The following is a 25,769-nucleotide window of genomic DNA, read 5'->3' on the forward strand; positions in this document are numbered from 1 at the left end:
CAGGGACTGGGGGAGTAGAAGGAATGCTCAACGCAGCAAAATATAGAGTTAGTCTTAATGAAAACCTAGTCCAGGGCATTCAGAACCTCAGACAGGGCAGAAGGTTCTCCTTCCAACAGGACAATGACCCTAAACACACAGCTAAGACAATGCAAGTGTGGCTTATGGACAACTCTGTGAATGTCCTTGAGTGGCCCAGCCAGAGCCTGAACTTGAACCAATCAAATATCTCTGGAGAAACCTGAAAATGTCTGTCCACCGACTGTCCCCATCTAACCTGACAGAGCTTGAGAGGATCTGTTGAGAAGAATGGCAGAAAATCCCCAAATGTAGATGTGCAAAGCTTTGTCATTATGGTGTATGGAGTCTAGACTGATGTGGGGGAAAAAAGTAATTTAAAGTAGTTTAACATAAGGCAGCAACATAAAAAGTAGGTACGAATACTTTCGCAAGGCACCATATATACTGTATTATATTCCCCATTCCAAGCAGCCAAACTTTTATGTTTTTCAGTTTAGCATGTTTCACAGCTCTACATGAAAGAACCTCTCAAAATCAGCAGATGTGGGTCATTTTAAATAAATGTTTCTCTTCCAGAAATTGAACATGTTTGCTTTGCATAATCACTGCATGCATTTTTCAGGGTTAGCAAGCATTTGAAACATTGGCGACTCTTAATAATGACCGAATGCGCCACTGTTGTTTGTGTGTTCAAGCTAGTGTGTGACAAATATTCCCTCATCACTGAGTTGTGTGTTGTGTACTTATAGCTCCACATGAGAGCTTTGAGGTCGTGGTGCTGAGGATTTGCAATTACATGCAGAAAGTTTTCCATCTGATGTAGTTGAAAACAAACATGCCCTCCCTCTGTCTGAACAATTTAAACATAGCTCGAAACCACATCTGATCTCTTATTATTCAAAACTTGTTATTAACCTCTAAATATCACCTGCATGTATTCGATTTCATTTGGTTTCAGTCATCATTTTCAATCCGTTCTGTTTTCATAAGACTGTTTATAAACAATTGCAGTTTTTCTCTTTTAGTCAAATATCTTAAACCATTATGGCAGTTTCAAACAGATAGACTCATTTCCCAAAACTACAATCTTGTTCAAAATTCAAAATGTTCAGCACTGGAAAACACGATTGCATAAGAAATTGCAATCATCTTTTTTTTTATTAATCTCACAGTGTAATGAGCATTTCTTATCTCTGTATTTGAATGGCTTTGTGAGTCATTTGAAGGAAAAAATAAACACAACAAATAGTTTGAGCTTCTTACAATTGCATTTGCAATTTAGCTTTACTATTTTTGTGTTTAAAAATATAATTTTTATTTTATATTAATGTTTAATGCATCACCTTTGAAATTTTTTATTTTTATATAAAATTGTATATAGAAATATAAAATATTATTGTATTATGTGATGCATTTTTATTTTATATACAAATATAAACATTTATATTTATACAAAATTGATTACTATTATTATTAAAATATAATCAGACTCTTTTTTGCATTGTATTATTTGTATAAGAAACATTATATATATATATATATATATATATATATATATATATAAGTATCCAGATGTATAGCCTACTCCATTAGTTCTAATGATGACATATAGCCTGCTGTACATAAGCAACACCCCAAACAGTCAGAGCGCGACACGAACTTTCACACGTTGTTACGCACGTCTGGATCAGCATGTAATATCGAAACCGATCACATCATCACATCGGATCCCCTGCCGTCATTATGTCATTGGCATCACCGGACACTTAAAAGCTGTAAATGCTGGACAGCATTCAACTCTCTGCTTCTTCAGCTTCATCCAGCACAGGTACGGCAGGCGCTCATGTCGTCCTTACGCAGTTACTCGTGCTTTCGCTTTGGGTAATCCACCATAATAGCCATTTAGTTTGTTTCATTTGCGCTTTCATCCATGTCAGATGTGAATGTGTTTCGACTTAAGGACTAGAAAATATAGAGTTATACTTGTTTTTATGATTTACCTGTCCTTTTTACCTGCAAAAACTGCTGTCGATGCCCATTATCGGTGTCTTCTTCTTCTTGCTTGCTTTTATGTATATATTTATGCATTTTAGTTATTTATTTGCACATTTTAAATAATATATTATTATTATAATAATAACAACAATAATATATTAATATTTTATTTTTTATTTTATTTATTTATTTTTTTAGCCTCTACAAATATTCTTTTCTGAATCCATCCAGTGATTGGTATTATTACCAATAATTATTATTGACAGATAATATTAATTATGATTGTTGTTGTTGTTTTGTTGATTTTATGTATGCATGTAAATATTTATTTGCACATTTTAAATAATAGTATTAATAATAATATAATAATTGTGTTATTTGTTTATTTCTCTCTTTTCACACTTTTTTAGCCTCTAAAAATATACTTCTCTGAATCCATACATCCGGTGATGGGACACAATGTGCTTGCGTTTGAAGCTGTTTTAATGTGGAACATTGCGCAAGAGTTTGGCTCTGAGCCTCTGCTGACTTGATTTGTAAATCCATTCACATTTCAGCTAAAATGTCTTGATCTTACTTTCACAGCAGCTGACAGTCTTCAAGTCAGAAATGAGCCAGAGGAAGCTGTGTCAAGCTGGACTCCTGCTCTGGATGTGTGTAATGAACAGGTTCTTGGACACAGGTAAGGGTTTACTTGCTTTTTACTTTATTTTAAAAATGATCGTCTTGTCTGTGTCAAAGGTGTAGTGGTTAAAGATCTGGTAATTGACAGATCTCTGATGCGTGCTTGAGTTAGACATTTAACCACAGTTTACTGTGGGACAGTCCCACGGTAAGTTTGTAGTAAGTCAATGAATAGGCACCCAAAAAAATTCAGTCTCATCCTCTTCCGGTTTTGAAAACGTTCTTTTTTCAGTAGAAAACAACAGAATTTCTGTAGAATCATCACATAGCTTATTTTTTTACACAATGACTGTTCATATAGTGAATGAAAAGCACCATAACACTAGGTCATATGACTCATGTGCTACAGAAAGTTAGTCATACGCAAGTTTTGATCTTTCAATCCACCGAAGCTCTCAAAAATCAAATATGGTGCAGGATGGATATCAGTAACACCATTGGTTCTCACATGTCTCTTAACCAAACTTCGTTGGTGACCTGACACAATACATCAATACATTACAATACATTACCATTTGCTGGGTTTTTTCATTTTCAATCCAACTTGGGTTGTTTTTAACCGAGAGTACAGCTACAAGATAATACAAGTTATGTGTTTAGTTAACATTATGTTTTCAGTTAAGCAGACACAGTGTGCATGTTGCAATGATTACAGCTTATGGCCATAATTATTACAATATAAGAATAATATTTGACAGCAACCTTTGATCCAAGCCAAAATAAGTGTATGCCACCCCTCATATAAAAAAAATTAAACTGATATTTCAGTTGAATCAGTAATTGAACATTTTGCTTATGCATTTGACTGACCTAAAAAAGAAAAAGAAAGAAACGGTGCATTGTGGCATTTTTTTTTTTTTTTTACATATAGGCTACTGTATTTTAAGTGTTGAGCCACCCGTCACCCAAAACAACAGCACAACATTGTTGTGAAACGGCTGTAAAAAATTAAGCACCAACATGAATACTTCCTTCAGTTCATGTTTGTAGTGGTGACATTATTCAGTGTGTCCTGCTGCGAGTTTCTTCATGATTCCCAGAACTGCATTATTTCTTGCCCTTTATCTGAAATCTGATCTGTACGGCTGGTTGTTAAGTGGCTGCGTGTGTGTTCAGCTCACACACAGACAGGTTTGGATGCACTATAGTTGTCACACTGAAGGCTCAATCTCAGTAGCTATAAAGTTTCAACCAAAAGGTCCAATTACACAAATGCTCAATGAATATAAAAAAGATTTTAACTGAAAGATTTTGAACTATGTTCTCAGGTCCAAAGGGTATTTACTTAAAAATAAATGTCATGCTGGAGCAAGTTGTCACATGTTTAAATATGTTGTTATCTTATGCAGTTGAATAAGCCCAGAGACACTTTCTTAATTAAACTTTTTCGCTCTACATGTCACAACACTTTCAGCAGCAGAAGCAGCTTCATCATCAACAACACTGTCCATCACACATTGTGTGATTATGCAGCACATCCACATCACCTGTTACTGGAAAACGACCAACCACCACCTGAACAACAGCAGCTACAGACTTCAGATTAACAAGTAAGCCGCATTTCACACTATCAAAACAATCCAAAATGTATTAGCATGTTTTGGACAGGTATCGTACCATCAGTACCATTGTTTTCATTGAAGTCCCTTAAGGTAACACGTTAATACTATGATATATGAATATGATATCATTCAGTAGCATGGCATTGCAAGTATCTTGGTATTAACATCTGATACCATAGTACCACCACAGTACTTACATTTCTGATCATATGCTCATGGTGGTTTTGATTGGCGTGACTACTGCAAACCTATAGGGAAATTTGTACTGATCAGTGAAACTGATAAATAAAAATCCTTTATAGTTTCAGGAAATGTGCTAAAGCTACTTTATTCAAGTCTCATGCATTGAAATGTCACTCCACAATTAATTCGGTTTCTCATTTGAAATTAATTTACATATACGCAAATACACATCTGTCTTTTTTGGGGCTTTACAAACTAATCTTTATGTGTACAAGCTGACTTGTTATCTTGATTTGAAAGTGGTTAATGTTCTGTCAGTGATGTTTTGAGCAATTGGTGGTTCAAAGTGCCAACTAAGTACAAGTTCTGTTTTCATATTCACTCATTGCAGTGGTTTTTAAAGCATCTTTATTTGCTGTACAGTTTTCTTCATTTGCTATATAGATCTTTGTGGATGAAACAAGTTCTTAGTGTTTCATTACAGATTCTTCAGATCAGTGCTGTGTTTTTTTAAGGGGATCTATTATGCCGTTTTACAAAGTCTTGATTTTATATTTTTAGGTTTTCATGCTTAAATGTTCAAAAAACACATTATTTTCCCCATAATTTAGATTGTTGCAGCTCCTATCTTCCCAGTCTGTCAGTAACGCTCTGTTTAGTTCCTGTCTCTATGAAGCCCCGCTTTCAGAAAAGCACAGTGTGCTCTGATTGGTCAGCTGGACCAGTGTGTAGTGATTGGTCAAGCGCTTTGAGCTTGTTTGGGAAATGTCACGCCCCTTTCCATAACCGCGCGTTTCAACACACTAGGCTTGTTTGTGATGCATCAGCGCTGCGCAGACTGATCGGCGTATGACATCAATGTACCGCAAGAGCGATTCAAAAGCATAAGGAGTCGTATGCTCTCCAAATGCTCTCGCGGTATTTTGATGTCATACGGTGATCGTTCTGCGCAACGCAAATGCATCTCGAACAAGCCTACTACCGACTAACTCAACCTTACATTGTTCAAACCGGAGTCGGACACTGATGGAGAGACTCAGGAAGAAGTTACAACTTTTAGAATGAAACTGGATGTTTCTGAATGGTTAGTGGATACATTTATGTAGTTGCTGTGGAGTTGATTCAACTCATCGACTAGCATGTGCCGTCATGTTAATCTTTTGTGCAAATCCAGCGTTGAATTGACCCTCGTTTGTGAAGCAATCTGGTGTAAAATATCGACATGGCAACAACACTCTACTACAACAACTCTTCCTCTTTGTTGCGTATTTTTGGAGGCAGGGTTTATGTAAATTTTGGCGTTTGTGATGTCATCAACCCAGGAAGAAGCTCGTTGTAGTCCCTACCAGCTGTTTGTTGTAGTCCTTAAAAAGCGATTTCTGTAAAAGAAAATATCTCCCTTTGCATTGAACTTTGAGCGTTCGTAACTTTGCAGATGTTGTTTATGCTCAAACAGCAACATTACACACTAACTGAAGTTAAAAAAGTGAAATCATAATCAAGAACTCCTTTAAATGAGGAATATTGTGACATGTTTGTTCCCAGAAGAAAACTCAAGACTAAAGAAAAGCTGAAAGCTGAAGCTGAAAGCTGAACATGTAAAAAAGCATAATAGGACCCCTTTAAATCACCAGTACATAGTTGGCTGTTTATTTGCAAGCTTGTAAGTGAGTGTGAATATTCTTATGTAATTCTGCACAGAACCAATTGTGAAACAAAACAAAGCTTCATTACTGTGGGTGAATGTGATACCAGAGGGACTAACTGCTCCGTTCAGCCCATCGATTCAGTGTTACACTGTTTCCATGCGGACGTGCTGGCATCCACGCACACTGGATTCATTCGCTCACCGCTGTACTTCTTCAGTGGTGTCAGTGCAGGTACTTCACTTCACTAAACAATATTAATGTACATCTCTGTGCAGACTGTAGCATTGAAACTTGAGGCATGAACACTTTGGACATGTTCGTAATAGCATACCACCATACTATTACTAGTTCTGTAGTATTTAGAGTGTATATTGTGTCTGCGAACTTCCATTATGCATTTAATATACATATAATACACTACTGTTGAAAAGTTTGGGGTCAGTAAGATTTTTTTTTTTTAATAGAAATTAACACTTTTATTCAGTAAGGATGCATTAAATTGATCAAAAGTGACAGTAAAGACATTTATAATGTTACAAAAAAATTCTATTTCAAATAAATGCTGTTTTTAAACTTTCTGTTCATCAAAAATCTTTAAAAAAAAAAAACTATGTATCATGGTTTTCACAAAATTATAAAGCAGCACAACTTTGCCATCGCAGGAATAAATTAAATTTTAAAATGTAATAATATTGCTGTTTTTACTGAATTTTTAATAAATAAATGCAGCTTTACCGACCCCAAACTTTTAAACAGTAGTGCATATATTCAAGATATCTATCATGTTATATTTTGAAATGTTTATGGCTTATCCATATCCAGTCATCCACACTATTTCATATGCTATTTTTTAAATGCACACAGCGCAGTAAGCAGTATGTTAGTATTCCATTCTGCTATTGTAACAGGTCAAGGCTGGTTGTGACAACACAAACAACAAGCAATAAATAAAGAGAACAAAAGCGCACATGCACAGTTTGTTTTTTCCTTTCATATGTTGTCATTGGCGACACGTCATTAGAATTATTTTTATGCAAATGACTCATTTCCATCTATTGTAATGTTTACATTCAGTATTCATCAGGCTTTGCACCTGTGTTCAGTGCCAAGGGCATTTCATACCTGACCACAGTAAAAACAAATAACCTGTCAATAAAAAAGTTTTTTTTTTTTTTTTTTTTTTTACTCTCTCTACTGCAGTGAAACTTGCTCCCCCACAGATAATAAATCTCAATCAATCAGCGAGACCTTCTGAGTGTTTGCAGGTGACCTGGGGAATGAATGAGAAAGTCTACAAGAATGAGGAAGGCTACATATGGCTCCAAATTGAGTACACGACACATGACCAGGTTTATATGTCTATCATGAGCAAAAATATAAGAGCTATAAGAGGGATAGTTCACCTAAAAATGAAAATTCTGTAGTCATTTACTCACCCTCAAGTTGTTCCAAACCTGTATGAGTTTCTTTCTTCTGTTGAACACAAAAGAAGATATTTTGAAGAATGTTGGTAACCAGACAGTTGATGGTAGCCATTGACTTTCATAGTATTTTTTTTTCCTACTATGGAAGTCAGTGGGGCCCATCAACCGTCTGGTTACCAACATTCTTCAAAATATCTTCTTTTCAAAATATCTTTTCTTTTCAAGTATATTACTCTTTTTAAGGCCAATTCACACTGCACTGCAATGTCGGATCAGTGTGTTACCCCTGTCGGCATTTAGTCGCTGATTGAACATGTTGAATTGTCATTTGACAGGTTGTGGATTGTCTGAGAAGTGACGTGCTGTAATCTGGTGATTGTCCGTGTTAGGTGGTGTCTGTCGGTGCAGTGAGAATTGGCCTTTAAAAGTACTGAAAGTTAACAAAACTGTTATTTGATTACACCAAATATAAGATTAGACTATTAATGAAACTCTCTCCTATGATCCTGTAGACTCGATCACAGACTATACAAGCGTTTCCCGAGGCGATACTGGAGCTCTGTGACTTACACCCAGGATCCAAGTATACAGTGAGACTGAGAGCTCAGGACATTCGAGCAAAGGCTCACTGGAGCTCATGGACATCTATAGACACCACCACAGCAGAGAAAGGTAAAACTCTGATGGATTTTGACGTAGAGCGCTGCAGGAATGATGTATTTTTGTAGGCCAACCCAGAAGTTATCACCCTGGTTTCAATAGCAGAGGCCGAATAGGATTTTTCCATTAGCTTTTGGATTGTTGCAGAAAATAAGCTCTGTGACCAAGCAAAAGATTGTGATTCTTACATGGTTTGTTCATCATGATAATCTTGACAAATGAACTTTTATTAATTTTTTAAGCTAAATACAATCGGCAGATTGTACAAAAGCTAAACATAGGCTATAAATGAACTACACTACGGTCGCAAGACTCAAACGTCACCTGAAAGTTTGAGTTAGGAGAGTTTGCATGAGCGCAATTAAAAACACAACAAGGCTGTGAAAGCGAGTTAGTAGTTTAGTTTACCTGTACAGTGTGATGATGTTTAATTTCACCAACAACCTCTGTAGTCCTATTTAGACACTTGTTAGCAACTGTCTTTTTCAAGACAGTTGCTAACAATATATTTGTGATGTATTTTATGTCGTAGAATAAAACGTGAAAATAATTTGAGCTTGTGTTCACCACAGACCCTTTGGGCCCTATCATACACCCAGCGCAATGCGACGCCAGGCACGACACAAGTGTTTTTTGCTAGTTTCAGCCCGACGCATTATCATTTTCATGTCCAGTGCCCACATTGTTTAAATAGCAAATGCACTTACGCCCATCTGTTCGCCCATGGGCGTGCTGGTCTGAGGTGTGTTCAGGTGCATTGTTGGCGTGTTGCTATTTTGAGGCAACTGAAAACAACTGCGCTATTGACCAACTGAAACCTGGTCTAAAGTCAATGACGCAGTATTTTTTTTGTTATTTAAAGGGCGCGTTAGTAATATGCGCCTATAGGCGGGTGCACAACGCGCGTACACTCTGCTTGTTACACACACAGGGACGCGCAGCAGTACACAAACATGCCAAATATTACAAATAAAAGGATTACAATGCTTTAACCTCACGCACGAGGATATCCGTTTACTCTCTGGAGAAGCATTCAGTCTTTCTGCTTGCAGATTCCGCCACGTAAATAGCAATGTAAAAAGCTTTTAAAGGGAATGGGAGATGAAACTCTGATTGGTTTATTGCATGCTTTGCCCAAAACACACCTATGACTCATTAAGAGAATAGGTACAACCTTTTTGGACCATGTGCCTCGCACGCCGACAAATTTTTCTGTCGTTAAACTAGCAAAAGTGGTTCCGACACGCCCTAAGTACACCAGCTCCGTGCACTTCAGACCATGCACGCTTATATCGTTAAAATAGGGCCCTTAGTCTGCCATTTCAGAAAAACCCATTTAAAAAAAACATTGACTTCAGGACGATGTGACAGAAGTGCTAAAATACTCATTTCTGGGGTTTGATCTACAAAAATATGTCATCCCTACAGCACTATTTTCCTTGTTAAAGTGCCCCTATTATGCTTTATCGGTATAACCTTTCATGTAGTGTGTCATATAGCTGTTTGTGAATGTAAAATGCTGCAAAGTTTCAAAGATCAAAGTGCCCAATAAATGGAGTTATTTTCTCCCAAAAGAAAGAACCGTTTCTGAACTGCCGAAGCTAGTCAGTAATTTCAGTTTCACTTCCTGCATGAACCTTTGTAGGTTTGTAACAAATTTGTATAATGCCAGCCTATGGTCTTCATTGGCTGCCTGCGAACAACGTCTACTTTGCCCCGTCCTCAAACACTGTAGTTGTAGCTGAAGCCTGGAAGAGTTTGGTTTGCGTTTTCGACATGTCAAGAAGACTGTTTTCTGAGCTGCTAAAGTAAATCCACTTGGCATGCACTTCAAAAGGATGAGAACCGTTTAGTCACTGTGAGAAAAGAGGTGATGCTGCAATGTATATTATGAGAAAATGAAAGTGTTTTTTGACCTTGGATGCATGTAAACCTATTGAAGGAGACCTCCAAAACAAAATTAAAAACCTTTAAAATAGCATATAGGGGCACTTTAGGCTTGAACCCCTCAAATGAGCGTGCATTCTCACATCCCACCAAATAGACATTTTTTCAAAGCAATACTAGGCCACTCATTATGATCACTTTCAAAGTGTTTGCTGAGAAAAAGAGACATCTGTTTGAGTCATTTGCGTTGAGTAGTGTGGTTAAATGCGGCCGTATGGATGAATATGAGTTACAGGATTGATCTTTCCTCAGCCCCGTCTGCGGCTCCTCGGCTCTGGAGACACATCCAGCCTGCAGAAGAAGCTGGAAAGAGACGCCTCACCCTGCTCTGGAAGGTTTGCTTTTGTTCTATAGAAATCTGTTTTCAAATAGGCTAGACATGATAAGGATGTGATTCAAAGGATGGGAGCTAAAGCGCGTGACTGAATCCTACAGGAAAAACAGGAACCTCTTTATTATGTCAAGAGCATTGTTGCAGTTCTCAGTTATACTGCGTTAGCTTTTTATAAAGATGATTCACTTAAATTTCCTTGAAATGAGAATTAAAAACAGACACAAACAAGTCTGTTCACATACAGGGCTATGTTATGGAGATCTCTGACTTTTGATTGCAGATTTTATCTTTGCAAAATCTGAGCACAGTTGTTGGTACCTGAGACATTTCAGATTACTGGGGACTTTTTAACAGGAGAAACATCTCAATTTAATGTCATTGAGATGACTTGTGATTTTTCTTTCCTGTGAGATGGAACAGTCTGCATGTATTTATGTAGACTAAATAATGACATGATCATTAATATTAAATATGTTTAATATAAGTTTCCACCTGGCATACAGACAAAAACAAACCAACAGCATAAATATAGAGATGTAAAGCATATCAGCGACTGATATAAAGACTTATTTATACTCACTTGTGCATATGGCTCAAGGCACTTCCTGTTTTAATAACACTCTTTCAGATTTTCCTGTGTCAGCTTAAATCTGAAAAAAACAGCACGACCACATCCTGCCTCCCCACCCGGTCTCCACATATCAACCACCTGAATTTAGCACCCGATTTAGTGATTAGACTATACTGCATTTTTCTATGCTAACTTTTTTAAAAGAGATAGTTCACCCAAAAATGACATTTCTGACAACTGTCACCATTTACTCATTATGTTGTTCATGCCTCATCTGTATGACTTTGTTTCTTCAGTGGTACACAAAAGGCATTTTGAACATTTTCATGTCTTTTTAAACATACAGTGAAAGTCAGTGGGGTCCAATGTAAAGTATCATCCTTCTGCTAGAAGATCTAATCCCTGACATGTCCCATAAGCAGGAAAATATATTTTTGATATACTTTTAAATATATTTCAAAATATACAAAAAAAGTGGCTAAAATACACAGATCAGGCATAACATTATGACCACCTTCCTAATATTGTTTTGGACCCCCTTTTGCTGCCAAAACAGCCCTGACCCGTCGAGGCATGGACTCCACTAGACCCCTGAATGTGTCCTGTGGTATCTGCACCAAGATGTTAGCAGCAGATCCTTTAAGTCCTGTAAGTTGCAAGGTGGAGCCTCCATGGATTGGACTTGTTTGTTCAGCACATCCCACAGATGCTCAATTGGATTGAGATCTGGAAAATTTGGAGGCCAAGTCAACACCTCAAACTTCTTGTTGTGCTCCTCAAAACATTCCTGAACCTTTTTTGCTTTGTGGCAGGGCACATTATCCTGCTGAAAGAGTTCAGAGCCACCAGGGAATACCGTTTCCATGAAAGGATGTACATGGTCTGCAACAATGCTTAGATAGGTGGTACGTGTCAAAGTAACATCCACATGGATGGCAGGACCGAAGGTTTCCCAGCAGAACATTGCCCAAAGCATCACACTGCCTCCGCCGACTTACCTTCTTCCCATAGTGCATCCTGGTGCCATGTGATGTAAAAGAAAACGTGATTCATCAGACCAGACCACCTTCTTCCATTGCTCTGTGGTTCAGTTCTGATGCTCACATGCCCACTGTTGGCACTTTCGGCGGTGGACAGGGGTCAGCATGGGCACCCTGACTGGTCTCTGGCTATGCAGCCCCATACACAACAAACTGTTATGCACTGTGACACCTTTCTATCAGAACCAGCATTAACTTCTTGAGCAATTTGAGCTACAGTAGCTCGTCTGTTGGATCAGACCACACGGGCCAGCCTTCGCTCCCCACGTGCAACAATGACCCTGTCGCCGGTTCACCACTGTTCCTTTCTTGGACCACTTTTGATAGATACTGACCGGGACCAGGAACACCCCACAAGAGCTGCAGTTTTGGAGATGCTCTGACCCAGTCGTCTAGCCATCACAATTTGGCCCTTGTCAAAGTCGCTCAAATCCTTACACTTGCCCATTTTTCCTGCTTCTAACACATCAACTTTGAGGACAAAATGTTCATTTGCTGCCTAATATATCCATCCACTAACAGGTGCCGTGATGAAGAGATAATCAGTGTTATTCACTTCACCTGTCAGTGCTCGTAATGGAATGCCTGATCGGTGTATATATTTATTGTATATACATTGTGTATATATATATATTGTCTCATTGGCTCTATTTGTCACATGGGTGTTTGCTGACAGACGAGGGCAGATGAAGATAATTCCAAACAACAAAGTTTAATAGTAGATCCAGACAGCAGGCAGACAGGTGATGCAAACATCGAAACATAACAGTGACCAGACAGAGAATGAATGTGAGGGACCAACTTATATAACAAACACAAATGAGGATGATTAATGGAACACAGCTGATACATATGAACTAAAAATGACGGTAACCAAGGAGACAGACGAGTGGCGGGAAACTGAACAAAGGAACGTGACAAATTAAAAGCAAACCGAAGGTCCGTGAACAAAACTAAACTGAACGTGTTGTTTTTTTTGTTTTTTTTTACGGGTATTATAATATTTCTTCTGTTTACACAAACACACAGGCTTGAGACGATCATTAAACAGAATATTAATTCTTCTGACGTCTCTGTACCCTTATCTACTCGTTGAGGTTCATGGAATAATAATTAATGTGGCTTCAGTTCAACTTGGTAGGTTTTAATAAGTTGTTTGTCTCTTTCTCTGCTTGCAATAACATTTAGAAGGATAATAACCTCAGAATGGTTCCAGGCTCACAGCTGTTGTGATTAATATGTTGTGGTGTGAGGTGATATGGCACATTCTGTCACAGAGGAACATTCGAAACAGGAAATGAACACAGAACCCAGTGCTAATTAAAGACAGAATTGTGTCATGCATGTTTACTCCTTTAAATGTTTGTCATTTTCATTGCTTTATAGTCACTCTTTTACATTTAAGTCTGTGGATCTGCAATGTGGATCAACTAAAGCAGGCCTAAATCTGTTTTGACAAACAAAATAAACCAAGTCAATCCTTATGATCTAAATCGAGGGTTTTCAAACTGGGAAAAGTGGGTGGAAAGTTTAATAGAAAAAAAGATTTTAACAAGATTTTTTTTTTTTTAGGGCTGTCAGTTAACATTTTAATTAAATATGTTGGTAACACTAAAGCCTTTATGTGTAATGCATTATAAAGGTATTCATAATGTACATTATAATGCATTATATCTTTTCATAATAGCAATAATCAGCAGCAGCAGCAGCGTAGCAGATCTATTTTAGCTAAGGTTGTACCTGTTGGTTTTTTGTATATTTCAAAATATACAAAAAAGTGGCTAAAATACACAGATCAGGCATAACATTATGACCACCTTCCTAATATTGTTTTGGACCCCCTTTTGCTGCCAAAACAGCCCTGACCCGTCGAGGCATGGACTCCACTAGACCCCTGAAGGTGTGCTGTGGTATCTGCACCAAGATGTTAGCAGCAGATCCTTTAAGTCCTGTAAGTTGCGAGGTGGAGCCTCCATGGATCGGACTTGTCAAATTTGCCCCTATTTGGGTGTGAGCAAAAACATGCCATTTTTGTGTGTGTCCCTTTAAATGCAAATGAGCTGCTGCTCCCAGCCCCCTTTCCAGAAGAGGGCGGAGCTTTAACACCTTGCGCTTCGGTTGCTCAACAACAACAAAGCTGGAGAATCTCACGCAGCCAAAATGAGGATTGTCAGTAACGGTGTTCAGCCTTACATTGTTCAAACCGGAGTTGGACACTGATGGAGAGACTCAGGAAGAAGTTACAACTTTTAGAATGAAACTGGGCATTTCTGAATGGTTAGTGGATAAATGTATTTATACTACAGGGCTGTTGAATGCTCAAATCTGGTTGGTTGACCAACGTTCTAAGGTGTGCAATTATTTTCAGGGAAACGCACGGCTAAAGTAGTTCTAGCAGGTCTTGACTGCATTGCGATTCCATATCACTTCGCCAAATGATTACAATTATTTAAAAAGGTCCTTACAGTCTGCAACCGCAAAAGAACCAAAACCCACACCGACCAAGCAAATAAATATAGTAAACAATAGGATGAAAAGGACAAATTATTGTCATGGTTTTTGCCACAAAATAAGTTTTATTGTGTCCTGAAAGCGCATACTCTCTTCCGCTCTCTCTCTCTTTCAAACATACAGACGTACTGTATAGTACCGCTTGGGATGAGATGCGTAAGAAATTAGTCCCACACATAAGAGTGTTTTAAGGACAAAAACCTGACAAATGTCTTTAAATACAACATCAGAACAGTGTCTTGAGGTGTGGTAACCATAGTATAAGCAGAATAATTGACTCTGGGCCGTTGAATTCTTAAAAAATAATGCACCACCCAAGGTGGTAATGCGGCCACGACGCAAAACGGAGGTTACACCTCGGGTGTGCATTATTTTCTAAGAATTCAATGGCCCAGAGTTACGTAGTAGTTAAGTAGCCGCTGTGGAGTTAATTCAACTCATCGACTAGCATGTGCCGTCATGTTAATCTTTTGTGCAAATCCAGCGTTGAATTGACCCTCGTTTGTGAATCAGTCCGGCGTAAAATGACGGCATGACAACAACACTCTACTACAACAACTCTTCCTCTTCTCTAAAGCAGCCCAACATGGCCTCACCCCCTTTGTTGTGTGTTCTCGGGGGCAGGGTTTATGTAAATTTTAGGGTTTGTGATGTCACTTACCCAGGAAGAGGCTCGCTGTAGTCCCTACCAGCCGTTTGTTGTAGTCCTTAAAAAGTGATTTCTGTAAAAGAAAATATCTCCCTTTGCATTGAACTTTGAGCGTTGTAACTTTGCAGTTGTTGTTTATGCTCAAACAGCAATATTACACACTAACTAAAGTTTAAAAAAGTGAAATCATCATCAATCACCCCTTTAAAACATAATTATTCATAATAATAGATATCTCTCGGTTTTATGTCTGTTTCAGCCTGTCTCCTGGCCTGAGGTCAATGGTGTTGTGCTCAGTTACTCTGTGTCCTGTCGCAGTGAGCTGGATTCATCGCAGTGGACCTGTGGCGCTTTAAACGCATCCAGAAGCTCCTGTGTCCTCATCATCTCAGTCGACCCCTGTCACTGCAACCTGACGGCTACCAACTCTGCCGGGACGTCACCTCCAGCTCACATCTACATACCTGCGCACACAGATGCAGGTAAATCACTGATGTGATGCTTCAGCTTGTTTAGGAGTTTCAGTGGAATTAATGTATTGGAAAAGGCAGCTAATAACCACTTGTTTTACATGTTTCTAGCTGGTCCAAACTGGTGGTCATTTATGGTAACTAATATAATATAATGTAAAATAAAATATTATATAATATAATTTATGGTCGCTAGTATAATATAATATTATATAATAAATTATTGTTTTTGAGTATTTTGTATTTAACTTAAATTCAAAATTATAAAGAGAAGCAGCTTTCTTTTTTAAAGTATTTCATTCTCTGATTTATTTAAAAATAGGCAACACAACATATTTATTTAATATACAAACATTCTTTTTCATTGAATTGTAAAACAACATCATTATCAGAAACCTTGAGGTCATTTATCCCAAACTTATCTCCCATTTCCCGTCCTAGAAGAACTCCCACCCCCTCAGATAACCAGAGTCACCCCATTGGACGACACTCGCCTGAAGGTGGAATGGACAGCTACACTGAACCAATCAGAGAGGGGCTTTGTGCTGCAGTGGAGTTCTGTGCCTTACAGTGGACCAACTAGTCTACACTGGGAACATATAAATAAAACTGCACGAAGTTTTATTCTCACAGGTCTGAACAATCACTTTTACTCCTTTAGAGATGCACACTAAATCATTTTTTGCTGGATGATATGACAGTGGCCTGTTGGTGTGGATCACCTCACACGTTTACAGTTACTTATGGCATTAATATATTTTTTCATTTTATCTTTATCTTGAATAAGAATAAAAATATGTAACATTTTCCTTCTTTTATGTCCTTAGCTGAAAAACCTTCCCTTGTTTTTAAGATAATGCAGTCTTTTACTACTATAATTATAGTTTAATCAAAGAACTAGAACAGAATAGTTTTAGTACATGTCTGTGTGTGTGTTTCAGGCCTTCTGCCAGAGGTGCCATATAATCTGTCGGTCGTGAGTCTGTATGAGCGACAAGCAGGAAGTGACATGTCTGCTATTGCCTTCACACGGGAAGGAGGTCAGATATTACAAAGAAAGATGTTCATTTATGGGAACTGAAGGTGTGGTAGTACTGTGTGTGGTAGTCATATGCTATGCTCAAAAAATAAAAGAAAAGAAAAGCATAATACACAAAAATGATCTTTAGAAAAGAATGGGGCTAGTTGTCACACATGCTACTGTATATCTCAGTGGGATGTATAACTACACTGCAAAAAATTATTTTCATGATTTGTTATCACAACTTTTTTTCTTTTGTCAAACCAACTTAGATTCTATCTATTAATGTTATCAGATAACATCACAATCTATTAATGTGGTTCAGATAACATCATATTTTGAGTTTCTATCTATTAAACAATCTCCTTCATTGTATTAACTCAAATTTTTAATTTCAATGAACTCAAAATTTTAAGGCAACTTACTTTTTTAAGTTAAACTAACAATAATCAAAAGTCCAAATACATAATTGTTTTACTATTTAAATTTAGCTGAAAAAAAAAAAAAAAAAAAAAAAGTTAAAAAATAGCCATTAAATATGTTGTGGAACATTTGTGTGTGTGTGTGTGTGTGTGTGTGTGTGTGTGTGTGTGTGTGTTGATTACATTATAAATTGTAGATGACATTATAAATTACTACATAACTATATATATATATATATATATACATATATATGTTATGTTGTTATGTAGTAATTTACAATGTCATATTTCATATATTTCACCCCATATACTGTGACAACATGCCCCAGTCACAAAGATAATTTATCTGTTATATTATTTTTATTTTATTTTCTAAAAAAATGTCCTTACCAAATTATGATATCTGACATTTAAAAAATACAAAGGGACATGAAAACCAACCAAAGAAAGGCTGTCATTATAATAATGAATAATACAGAAAAATAAACAAAAAACAAACAAACAGTGCAGCTGCTCATGAATTTGCGTAACCTTCGACTTCTGTACACGTCAGTCCAGCTCATGGCAACACCTTTATTTAAATACATATATCAAGATGAACACGATGAACAGTGTCTGTATGTTCATGTAATTAAAGTAAGTCTGTAAATAAAGGAACATGACTGATGTGTTTCTGTGTATCAGCGCCCTCTGTTGGCCCAAAGATGACAATGCTGAAGACGAGCAGCAGTGGCATTGTTCTGAAATGGGAACCTGTTCCTATAGAGAAACTCCATGGCTTCATCCAGCATTACACTGTTCTGTACAGTATAAATGGCAAAAGTAAAACAAACTTTTCTTTGCAAAATACTGAGAAGCTATTAATTAATTAAATTGACTCGACAGAACTTTCATTTTAGAGTTTGACCCTCCACGTTTGTGTCTGTATCTGAAGGTGAGGAGGCTTACGCTTGCGTTGAACAGATGTCTCTGACTGGACTAACAACAGGAACCTATAACATCTGTGTAATGGCTCACACTGCAGCAGGGGGCGCCGCTGGGCCGTGGCAGATGGTGGCTGTGGGTAAGAATGACGCCATATGGGTTGATTTTTTAATACATTCATGCCTGTATAAACACAGTTTTATCTTTAAACCTGTTTGTGTGTGTCCAAATAAGGGCTTGAGGATGTACAAGTGATCCCCATACTGCTGTGCGCACTACTACTGAGTTTTCTGATACTAATAATCCCATTATGCCTGAGAGTAAGGTAAGAGAGCTTGTAAAATCATGATTGTTATTAAATCTATATTCATTCAAGGAGAGCATTAATAAACATGGTCCAATATTTATCTCACTATAAACAACCTTTGCAATGCAGTATTTTATTTAATATGATAGCATATTAGCATGCAGTACTTATTGTCCCTGTATTTATGTTTGTTTTTTAGGATTAAACAGTGTCTGTGTCCGACCGTACCAGACCCCTCAAAAAGCAGCCTGTCCATCTGGTCTAACACAAACTCATGTCAGGTACACAAAACCCTATTTATAGTTATTCAGCATGGTCAGTGATTCTTCAAAACAACCCACATGCTGAAAAGAGGAATTTATATACACCTCAAGTATATCAGTAACCTATAAACTAAAATCTGTAGGTAAGAATATTTTTTGGCAAATGAATTGTATCTCTTGCTACACTCTGGAAAGAAAATTCCTTTCAAATTAATGTCCAAAGATGTGGCTAAAAAAAACCCCAATTCATTATTTTTTGTATACAGTATATGACTAAGTTTCCACCAATATTAACAATTTTTAATAACGTTTTGTCAAAAGTTATTGTACTTGGTTACCAAGTGTCAGAGAAAAGCATACATAACATTAAATATGTAACATATGATGTATGAAGAAAACAAAGTAAAATCCTGGTAAATAGTGTATAACAAAGTATTTTGTTATATTTATAGAATATTAATATTAATAAATTATTAGTTTGTAATTATTGGAAAAAGTTTATTAGAATGATTTCTGAAGGATCATGTGACACTGAAGACTGGAGTAATGATGCTGAAAATTCAGCTTTGCATCACAGAAATAACTCATATTTTAAAGATTATTATATTATAAAACTGTTTTCTGTTCTATGTTCAACAGCATAAGCTAACATCCACCATGAGCTCCATCATCTCTATCAGTCAAGCTACAAGCTATCAGGGTTATTGTGAGAAAGACTACGTCCCGGTTCAGGTGTTCACCTACCACACTGTTCGACATGATGAAAATGAGGCCGAAACCAAGACCACTGGAACATACCTGGACCCCAAACCAGCACCAACTCAAGCTTTCTCGACACATCTCCTCAACCAGAGCTACACCAAACCAGACCAAGCCATTCCAGCTGGATATAAAGACGACTCGCAGCCCTCATCAGCCGATCTCTTGTTTGACTCACTCTTCAACTATAAAAGGAGTCAAGTTGATTTAAGCAGCTACATCCATGTGTCCCAGAGCTACGCGCCATTTGTTACAACCATAGACGCATACAGAACTCTCGAGCTTGATGAGTGTTCGCACTTCCTGCAGGTTTTACCGGAGGACACCAGCACATAGTTCATCACAGACTAAACAATGAGTCTTACGTGACTGGGGTTTCACACAATCCCACTCTCGCCAGCCAGCCCGCCAAAACATGTGCCATCATATCAAACACCATTTTTGTGTGCTTTCTGATGGACAGATATATACAGGCTTGGGAAGTAACAGGATAGTTTGAACGGCATAAGGCAGGTTGGGACATAAACCTGGATGCAATAGAATCCGATAACTAGTCTGCTCTGCAAACTGTGTCCAGTGTAGACAGCCTCAGTTAATTATAAGAGTTGCACTGGATTTATAAAAGTTTCATTGGCAGGTTCAAGAGATTGTGTTCTGCCCGACACTGTGACCTAGCAGGCAACCTTTTTATCTGAGCACCTCCCGTCAGATCTTGTCTAGGTCAAGGGCTCCACTTCAGAACTGCTAGTTATTTGCACATGTGACACCTCTCACAAAACCACTTTGATCTCAAGAAGAAAATGTGCATAAACCACTGATACCAGTTGCCAATTTCGTGGAAAATTGTGCCGGGTAGGAAAATTGCTTTCATTGCATGGAGATTTGGCCAGTATTTTCTGTTTCTAAGATAAGACAGTGCTATTTTAATGTTAACATCGTAACATTTTTTTTTTTTATCTTATGGTTCCTTGAAAACTACAAGTGTCCACATTGTTACTTTCATATTGTGATATTTGGTTACATTTTTAGTAAGTATTTGTAATTAGTGATTTTTAACCCTCCCATTTCTGTTGACAGTCAAAGACAAATAGTCCCAGACGGACAACACGTTCCCCTTTGTGGGACTGGTTACATCACGGACACATCTTGGAATTATACGGACCTGTTTAACTTGAGAGGAACCAAATATTATTTTGCATTGTGTATTTCCAATGTGGTCTTAACTGTAACACTGCTGCTTACATTAAAACCTGTCGTCTCCTGCTTTTTACTCTGTCCTGCCTTCCTCTGGCCTTTTGGCTGTTAGATGAGTTTATGACTGTTTTGGATGTCAAACAAACAGACAGAACTCAATTCTAACTGGTTTTGGATATCAGACAGAACTCAATTCTAACTGGTTTTGGATATCAGACAGAACTCAATTCTAACTGGTTTTGGTTATCAGACAGAACTCAATTCTAACAGGTTTTGGTTATCAGACAGAACTCAATTCTAACTGGTTTTGGATATCAGACAGAACTCAATTCTAGCTGGTTTTGGATATCAGATAGAACTCAATTCTAACTGGTTTTGGATATCAGACAAAACTCAATTCTAACTGGTTTTGGATATCAGATAGAACTAAATTCTAGCTGGTTTTGGATATCAGATAGAACTAAATTCTAACTGGTTTTGGATATCAGACAGAACTCAATTCTAACTGGTTTTGGTTATCAGACAGAACTCAATTCTAACAGGTTTTGGTTATCAGACAGAACTCAATTCTAACTGGTTTTGGATATCAGACAGAACTCAATTCTAGCTGGTTTTGGATATCAGATAGAACTCAATTCTAACTGGTTTTGGATATCAGACAAAACTCAATTCTAACTGGTTTTGGATATCAGACAGAACTCAATTCTAGCTGGTTTTGGATATCAGACAGAACTCAATTCTAACTGGTTTTGGATATCAGACAGAACTCAATTCTAACTGGTTTTGGATATCAGACAGAACTCAATTCTAACTGGTTTTGGTTATCAGACAGAACTCAATTCTAACAGGTTTTGGTTATCAGACAGAACTCAATTCTAACTGGTTTTGGATATCAGACAGAACTCAATTCTAGCTGGTTTTGGATATCAGATAGAACTCAATTCTAACTGGTTTTGGATATCAGACAAAACTCAGTTCTAACTGGTTTTGGATATCAGACAGAACTCAATTCTAGCTGGTTTTGGATATCAGATAGAACTCAATTCTAACTGGTTTTGGATATCAGACAGAGCTCAATTCTAACTGGTTTTGGATATCAGACAGAATTCAATCTTAACTGGTTTTAGATATCAGACAGAACTCAATTCTAACAGGTTTTAGATATCAGACAGAACTCAATTCTAACAGGTTTTGGATATCAGACGGAACTCAATTCTAACTGGTTTTGGATATCAGACAGAATTCAATCTTAACTGGTTTTGGATATCAGACAGAACTCAATTCTAACAGGTTTTGGATATCAGACAGAACTCAATTCTAACAGGTTTTGATTATCAGACGGAACTCAATTCTAACTGGTTTTGGATATCAGACGGAACTCAATTCTAACTGGTTTTGAATATCAGACGGAACTCAATTCTAACAGGTTTTGGTTATCAGACAGAATTTAAAATTTTACTGGTTTTGGATATCAGACAGAACTCAATTCTAACAGGTTTTGGATATCAGACGGAACTCAATTCTAACTGGTTTTAGATATCAGACAGAACTCAATTCTAACTGGTTTTGAATATCAGACGGAACTCAATTCTAACAGGTTTTGGTTATCAGACAGAATTCAGTCTTAACTGGTTTTGGATATCAGACAGAACTCAATTCTAACAGGTTTTGGATATCAGACGGAACTCAATTCTAACTGGTTTTGGATATCAGACGGAACTCAATTCTAACTGGTTTTGGATATCAGACGGAACTCAATTCTAACTGGTTTTGGTTATCAGACGGAACTAAATTCTAGCTGGTTTTGGATATCAGACAGAACTAAATTCTAACTGGTTTTGAATATCAGACGGAACTCAATTCTAACAGGTTTTGGTTATCAGACAGAATTCAATCTTAATCGGTTTTGGATATCAGACAGAACTCAATTCTAACTGGTTTTGGATATCAGACAGAATTCAATCTTAACCGGTTTTGGATATCAGACAGAACTCAATTCTAACTGGTTTTGGTTTTTAGACAGAACTCAATTCTAACTGGTTTTGGATATCAGACAGAACTCAATTCTGATGGGTTTTGGTTATCAGATGTAATTCAATTCTATATCAGACAGAACCCCATCTTAACTGGTTTTGTATACCAGGCAGAACTCAATTCTAACTGGTTTTGGATATCAGACAGAACTCATTTCTGATGGGTTTTGGTTATCAGACAGAATTCAATTCTATATCAGACAGAACCCAATCTTTACCAGTTTTGGATATCAAGCAGAACTCATTTCTAACTGGTTTTGGGTATTTATTAGGTACATCTTGCTATTACCGGGTTGGACCCCCTTTTGCCTTAGTTCTTTGTGGCATAGATTCAACAAGGTGCTGGAAACATTATGGAGATTTTGCTCCATACTGTCATGATATCATCACACACAGTTTCTGCAGATTGGTCGGCTGCAGATCTATGAAGCTAATCTCCCGTTGCATCACATCTCAAAGCTGCTCTACTGGATTGAGATCTGGTGACTGTGGAGGCCATTTGAGTATAGTGAACTCATGTTCAAGAAACCAGTTTGTGATGATTTGAGCTTTGTGACATCAGAAGATGGGTACACTGTGGTCATAAAGGGATGGACATGGTCAGCAACAATACTCAGGTAGGCTGTGGCATTTAAATGATGTTCAGTTGGTACTAAAGGGGCCCAAAGTGTGCCAAGAAAATATCCCCCACACCATTACACCACCAGTCCCAGCCTGAACCGTTGATACAGATCATCTTGACTATGTCTACATGCCTAAATGCACTAGTTGCTGCCATGTGATTGGCTGATTAGATAGATATCAAGTGTGCCTAATAAAGTGCCCCGTATTGTTTCATTTACAAATTAATAGATTTGAGCAATCCCATTGTAAAATAATGTTAAAAGTTAATTTTTGTGAGCTGTATCTGAAGATAAACCAGACTACGGAAGAGGAAAAGACAACGAGAGGGTCACTAGGCGAGCTTCGGGAATATTTTGTTGGGAATGTTGTGGCTTCAGGCCAGAGTTCACCACCGCTGGTCCATCTTTCCTGTGACTGGAATTCCCAACAAAATCCCTCTTTGTTTGGACAGACACAGGCCAGGGCAGTGTCACACATACATCCGGCTCCACAGAGCTGATCTTCGGCGACAGGAGCACAGATCGGCAGTGTGCCAGAGCTGGTGCAGCAATATTTATTGTGGATGAAATGTGCTATTGTTGACAATAGATGGATATTAACGCTGACCTGCCAGAACCATGCTAACATGCTCCTTACATTCCACCATTCCTTCGGGAATTTGTCAGCCTGCGAATGTGGCTCAAAAAGGAATGGATTAATGCTTAGCACACTATTTGTCATTCCTGTAGTAATGTTGAGAAACTCATGGCTCTGCATGCATATATATTCTGATAAAACACATGTTATTGTTATTTGACTAATAAAGTGAACAGAAAATCACCTTGTGTTATTGTTATCTCAAGTCACGAAGGTTAATATTTGAAAGTAAACGCTATATCTTACTCGGTTTGAGGAAATATGTGCATATACATAGACTATACATATGCTAAATGTGTTGAGTGCTTGGAAATGCCAGCATACACTGGACTTTGGTTATATTTATTGATATTTCTTGGGTGCGGTGATTGATCATAGGGAGATTTCCTTTGCACTTTGACTGCTCTGCAGTGGAGATCTTTTGTGTATGGAGAAATGAAGATGTAAAAAGCACATGTTAGCTTTCTCTCTCTGTGTACACATTTTGTTAACTTTGGGTATTTTTCTGTTTAACTTCCCTAATGTCATCAGAGCAACAGGACAACCTGACAAAACATCCTTGGGACAAAGGAAGAAGGTTCATAAAAGGGTATAGGGATTATCAGGGTTCATTTACTTATTTTAAGAACTAAAATAAGCGGGATATAAAAACAAGCTTGTGTGCGTATATTGCATTGTGTGAGTCAAGTTTGCACATCTTTTCCTGTTTATTATACTAAAGCCCTGGGTATACTAAATTTTTTTTACTGTACGCGCACAGTCGAACGCACAGCCTTGCAAAGTATACTTCATTTGACTCGCTCACATACACAGGCATTCGACGCATGCGCAGTTTTGAGCAATTTCTCGCCACGAGTTACAACCAATGTAAACATCTTTGTATTTTTTCATGGCAGAGTTGTACAAATGAGGGTACTTTCTAACCTCTTCACACAATCTCTTGTGTATGTAGGCCTCCATTGTCCATTGTCTCCATTGTCGCTGTAGCTTGCATGTGTTCCAGTCTGTTCTGTTTATGCAGTTTTTCTTTGACTACCTTGTGATTCGATGCCCCCAGGGCACGGTTGCCACCTTGTGGATAAACAAATTACTGCAAAAAAATGTTTTAAATGTGCATGTGCGACCTGTGCATACAAGTACGCGCGTACTCTACTATGATGAAATTCACGTCTTGCGCACTGTACGTGCAGTGCGAGTTGCTGTGAAAGGCATCCATATGATGGTACGTAAAATATATCTGGGTTACATATTTAAAATGTAACTAACAGATGAAAAAAGACTGTAAACCACAAACTTCACCCAAATGATGTTATTGTGAGATTGGATACTGTTAAGTCAATTAATGAGTTTCATATAAGACCATATACTGTAGTTTTTGTAGTTTTATTCTTTAATTTCTATATGTGTGTGTGTGTGTGTGTGTGTGTGTGTGTGTGTGTGTGTGTGTGAAGGTCATAGATGGCATGAAGGTCTTAAAACGCTTGAACCCCTATAATTGCTATATTGATAATTATAATTATTATTATATTGTAATATTTTACTATTTTATAAAATATATAAAATAGTAAAATATTACAATATAATAATAGTTATAATTATCAATATAGCAATTATAGGGGTTCAAGCGTTTTAAGACATGTGATATGTAATTATTTTACATATCACTTATAATAATTAAGTATACATTTTCTTGAAATAATGAAACAAGAAATATTATCATATTTGTGTGTGCCTGTACTAGCCTGAACAAGTTAATCTTCTGTTTTATTTCACTCTTCAACTCGTGTGTGTGTGTGTGTGTGTGTGTGTGTGTGTGTGAGTGTGATAGAGAACACAGATTGACGTCAGCAGTGGGCGTGTACCTGGGCGAGTAAAGTCAGTTCAAC

At 37.5% G+C, this 25,769-nt stretch overlaps 1 protein-coding gene across 6 annotated transcripts; it reads left to right on the top strand.

Moving 5' to 3' along the window:
- Positions 1 to 1,654: 1,654 nt before the first annotated feature.
- On the top strand, positions 1,655 to 20,660 carry LOC127522775 (interleukin-6 receptor subunit beta). Of its 6 annotated transcripts, XR_007932685.1 has the most exons (16): positions 1,879 to 1,902; positions 2,602 to 2,698; positions 4,118 to 4,250; positions 6,147 to 6,325; positions 7,295 to 7,443; positions 8,031 to 8,190; positions 10,378 to 10,460; positions 15,490 to 15,712; positions 16,142 to 16,333; positions 16,642 to 16,740; positions 17,828 to 17,965; positions 18,078 to 18,206; positions 18,302 to 18,392; positions 18,574 to 18,655; positions 19,277 to 20,248; positions 20,474 to 20,660. XR_007932685.1 is itself a non-coding variant. In XM_051913075.1 (15 exons), exons 2-15 carry the CDS (start codon positions 2,626 to 2,628, stop codon positions 19,730 to 19,732), a joined length of 2,190 nt encoding a protein of 729 aa, XP_051769035.1. In that variant the 5' UTR covers positions 1,655 to 1,849; positions 2,602 to 2,625; the 3' UTR covers positions 19,733 to 20,660. The 6 variants fall into 6 exon arrangements, 5 of the variants coding, with proteins under 5 accessions (XP_051769035.1, XP_051769044.1, XP_051769036.1 ...); XM_051913075.1 differs by lacking the exon at positions 1,879 to 1,902 and adding an exon at positions 1,655 to 1,849 and having other exon boundaries at positions 4,115 to 4,250; positions 19,277 to 20,660; XM_051913084.1 differs by lacking the exon at positions 1,879 to 1,902 and adding an exon at positions 1,655 to 1,849 and having other exon boundaries at positions 19,277 to 20,660.
- Positions 20,661 to 25,769: the final 5,109 nt, after the last annotated feature.

The sequence above is a fragment of the Ctenopharyngodon idella genome, chromosome 2, assembly GCF_019924925.1.
Source record: "Ctenopharyngodon idella isolate HZGC_01 chromosome 2, HZGC01, whole genome shotgun sequence".
NCBI classification, from domain to species: domain Eukaryota; kingdom Metazoa; phylum Chordata; class Actinopteri; order Cypriniformes; family Xenocyprididae; genus Ctenopharyngodon; species Ctenopharyngodon idella.

What these genes read in the sequence shown, in the direction of transcription:
- LOC127522775 (XM_051913075.1), top strand. Translation starts at nt 2,626, where the DNA reads ATGAGCCAGAGGAAGCTGTGTCAAGCTGGACTCCTGCTCTGGATGTGT. An exon ending in AGTACACGACACATGACCAG is followed by an intron (nt 7,444 to 8,030) that starts GTTTATATGTCT and finishes ATGATCCTGTAG; the next exon opens with ACTCGATCACAGACTATACA. An exon ending in ACCTGCGCACACAGATGCAG is followed by an intron (nt 15,713 to 16,141) that starts GTAAATCACTGA and finishes TTCCCGTCCTAG; the next exon opens with AAGAACTCCCACCCCCTCAG.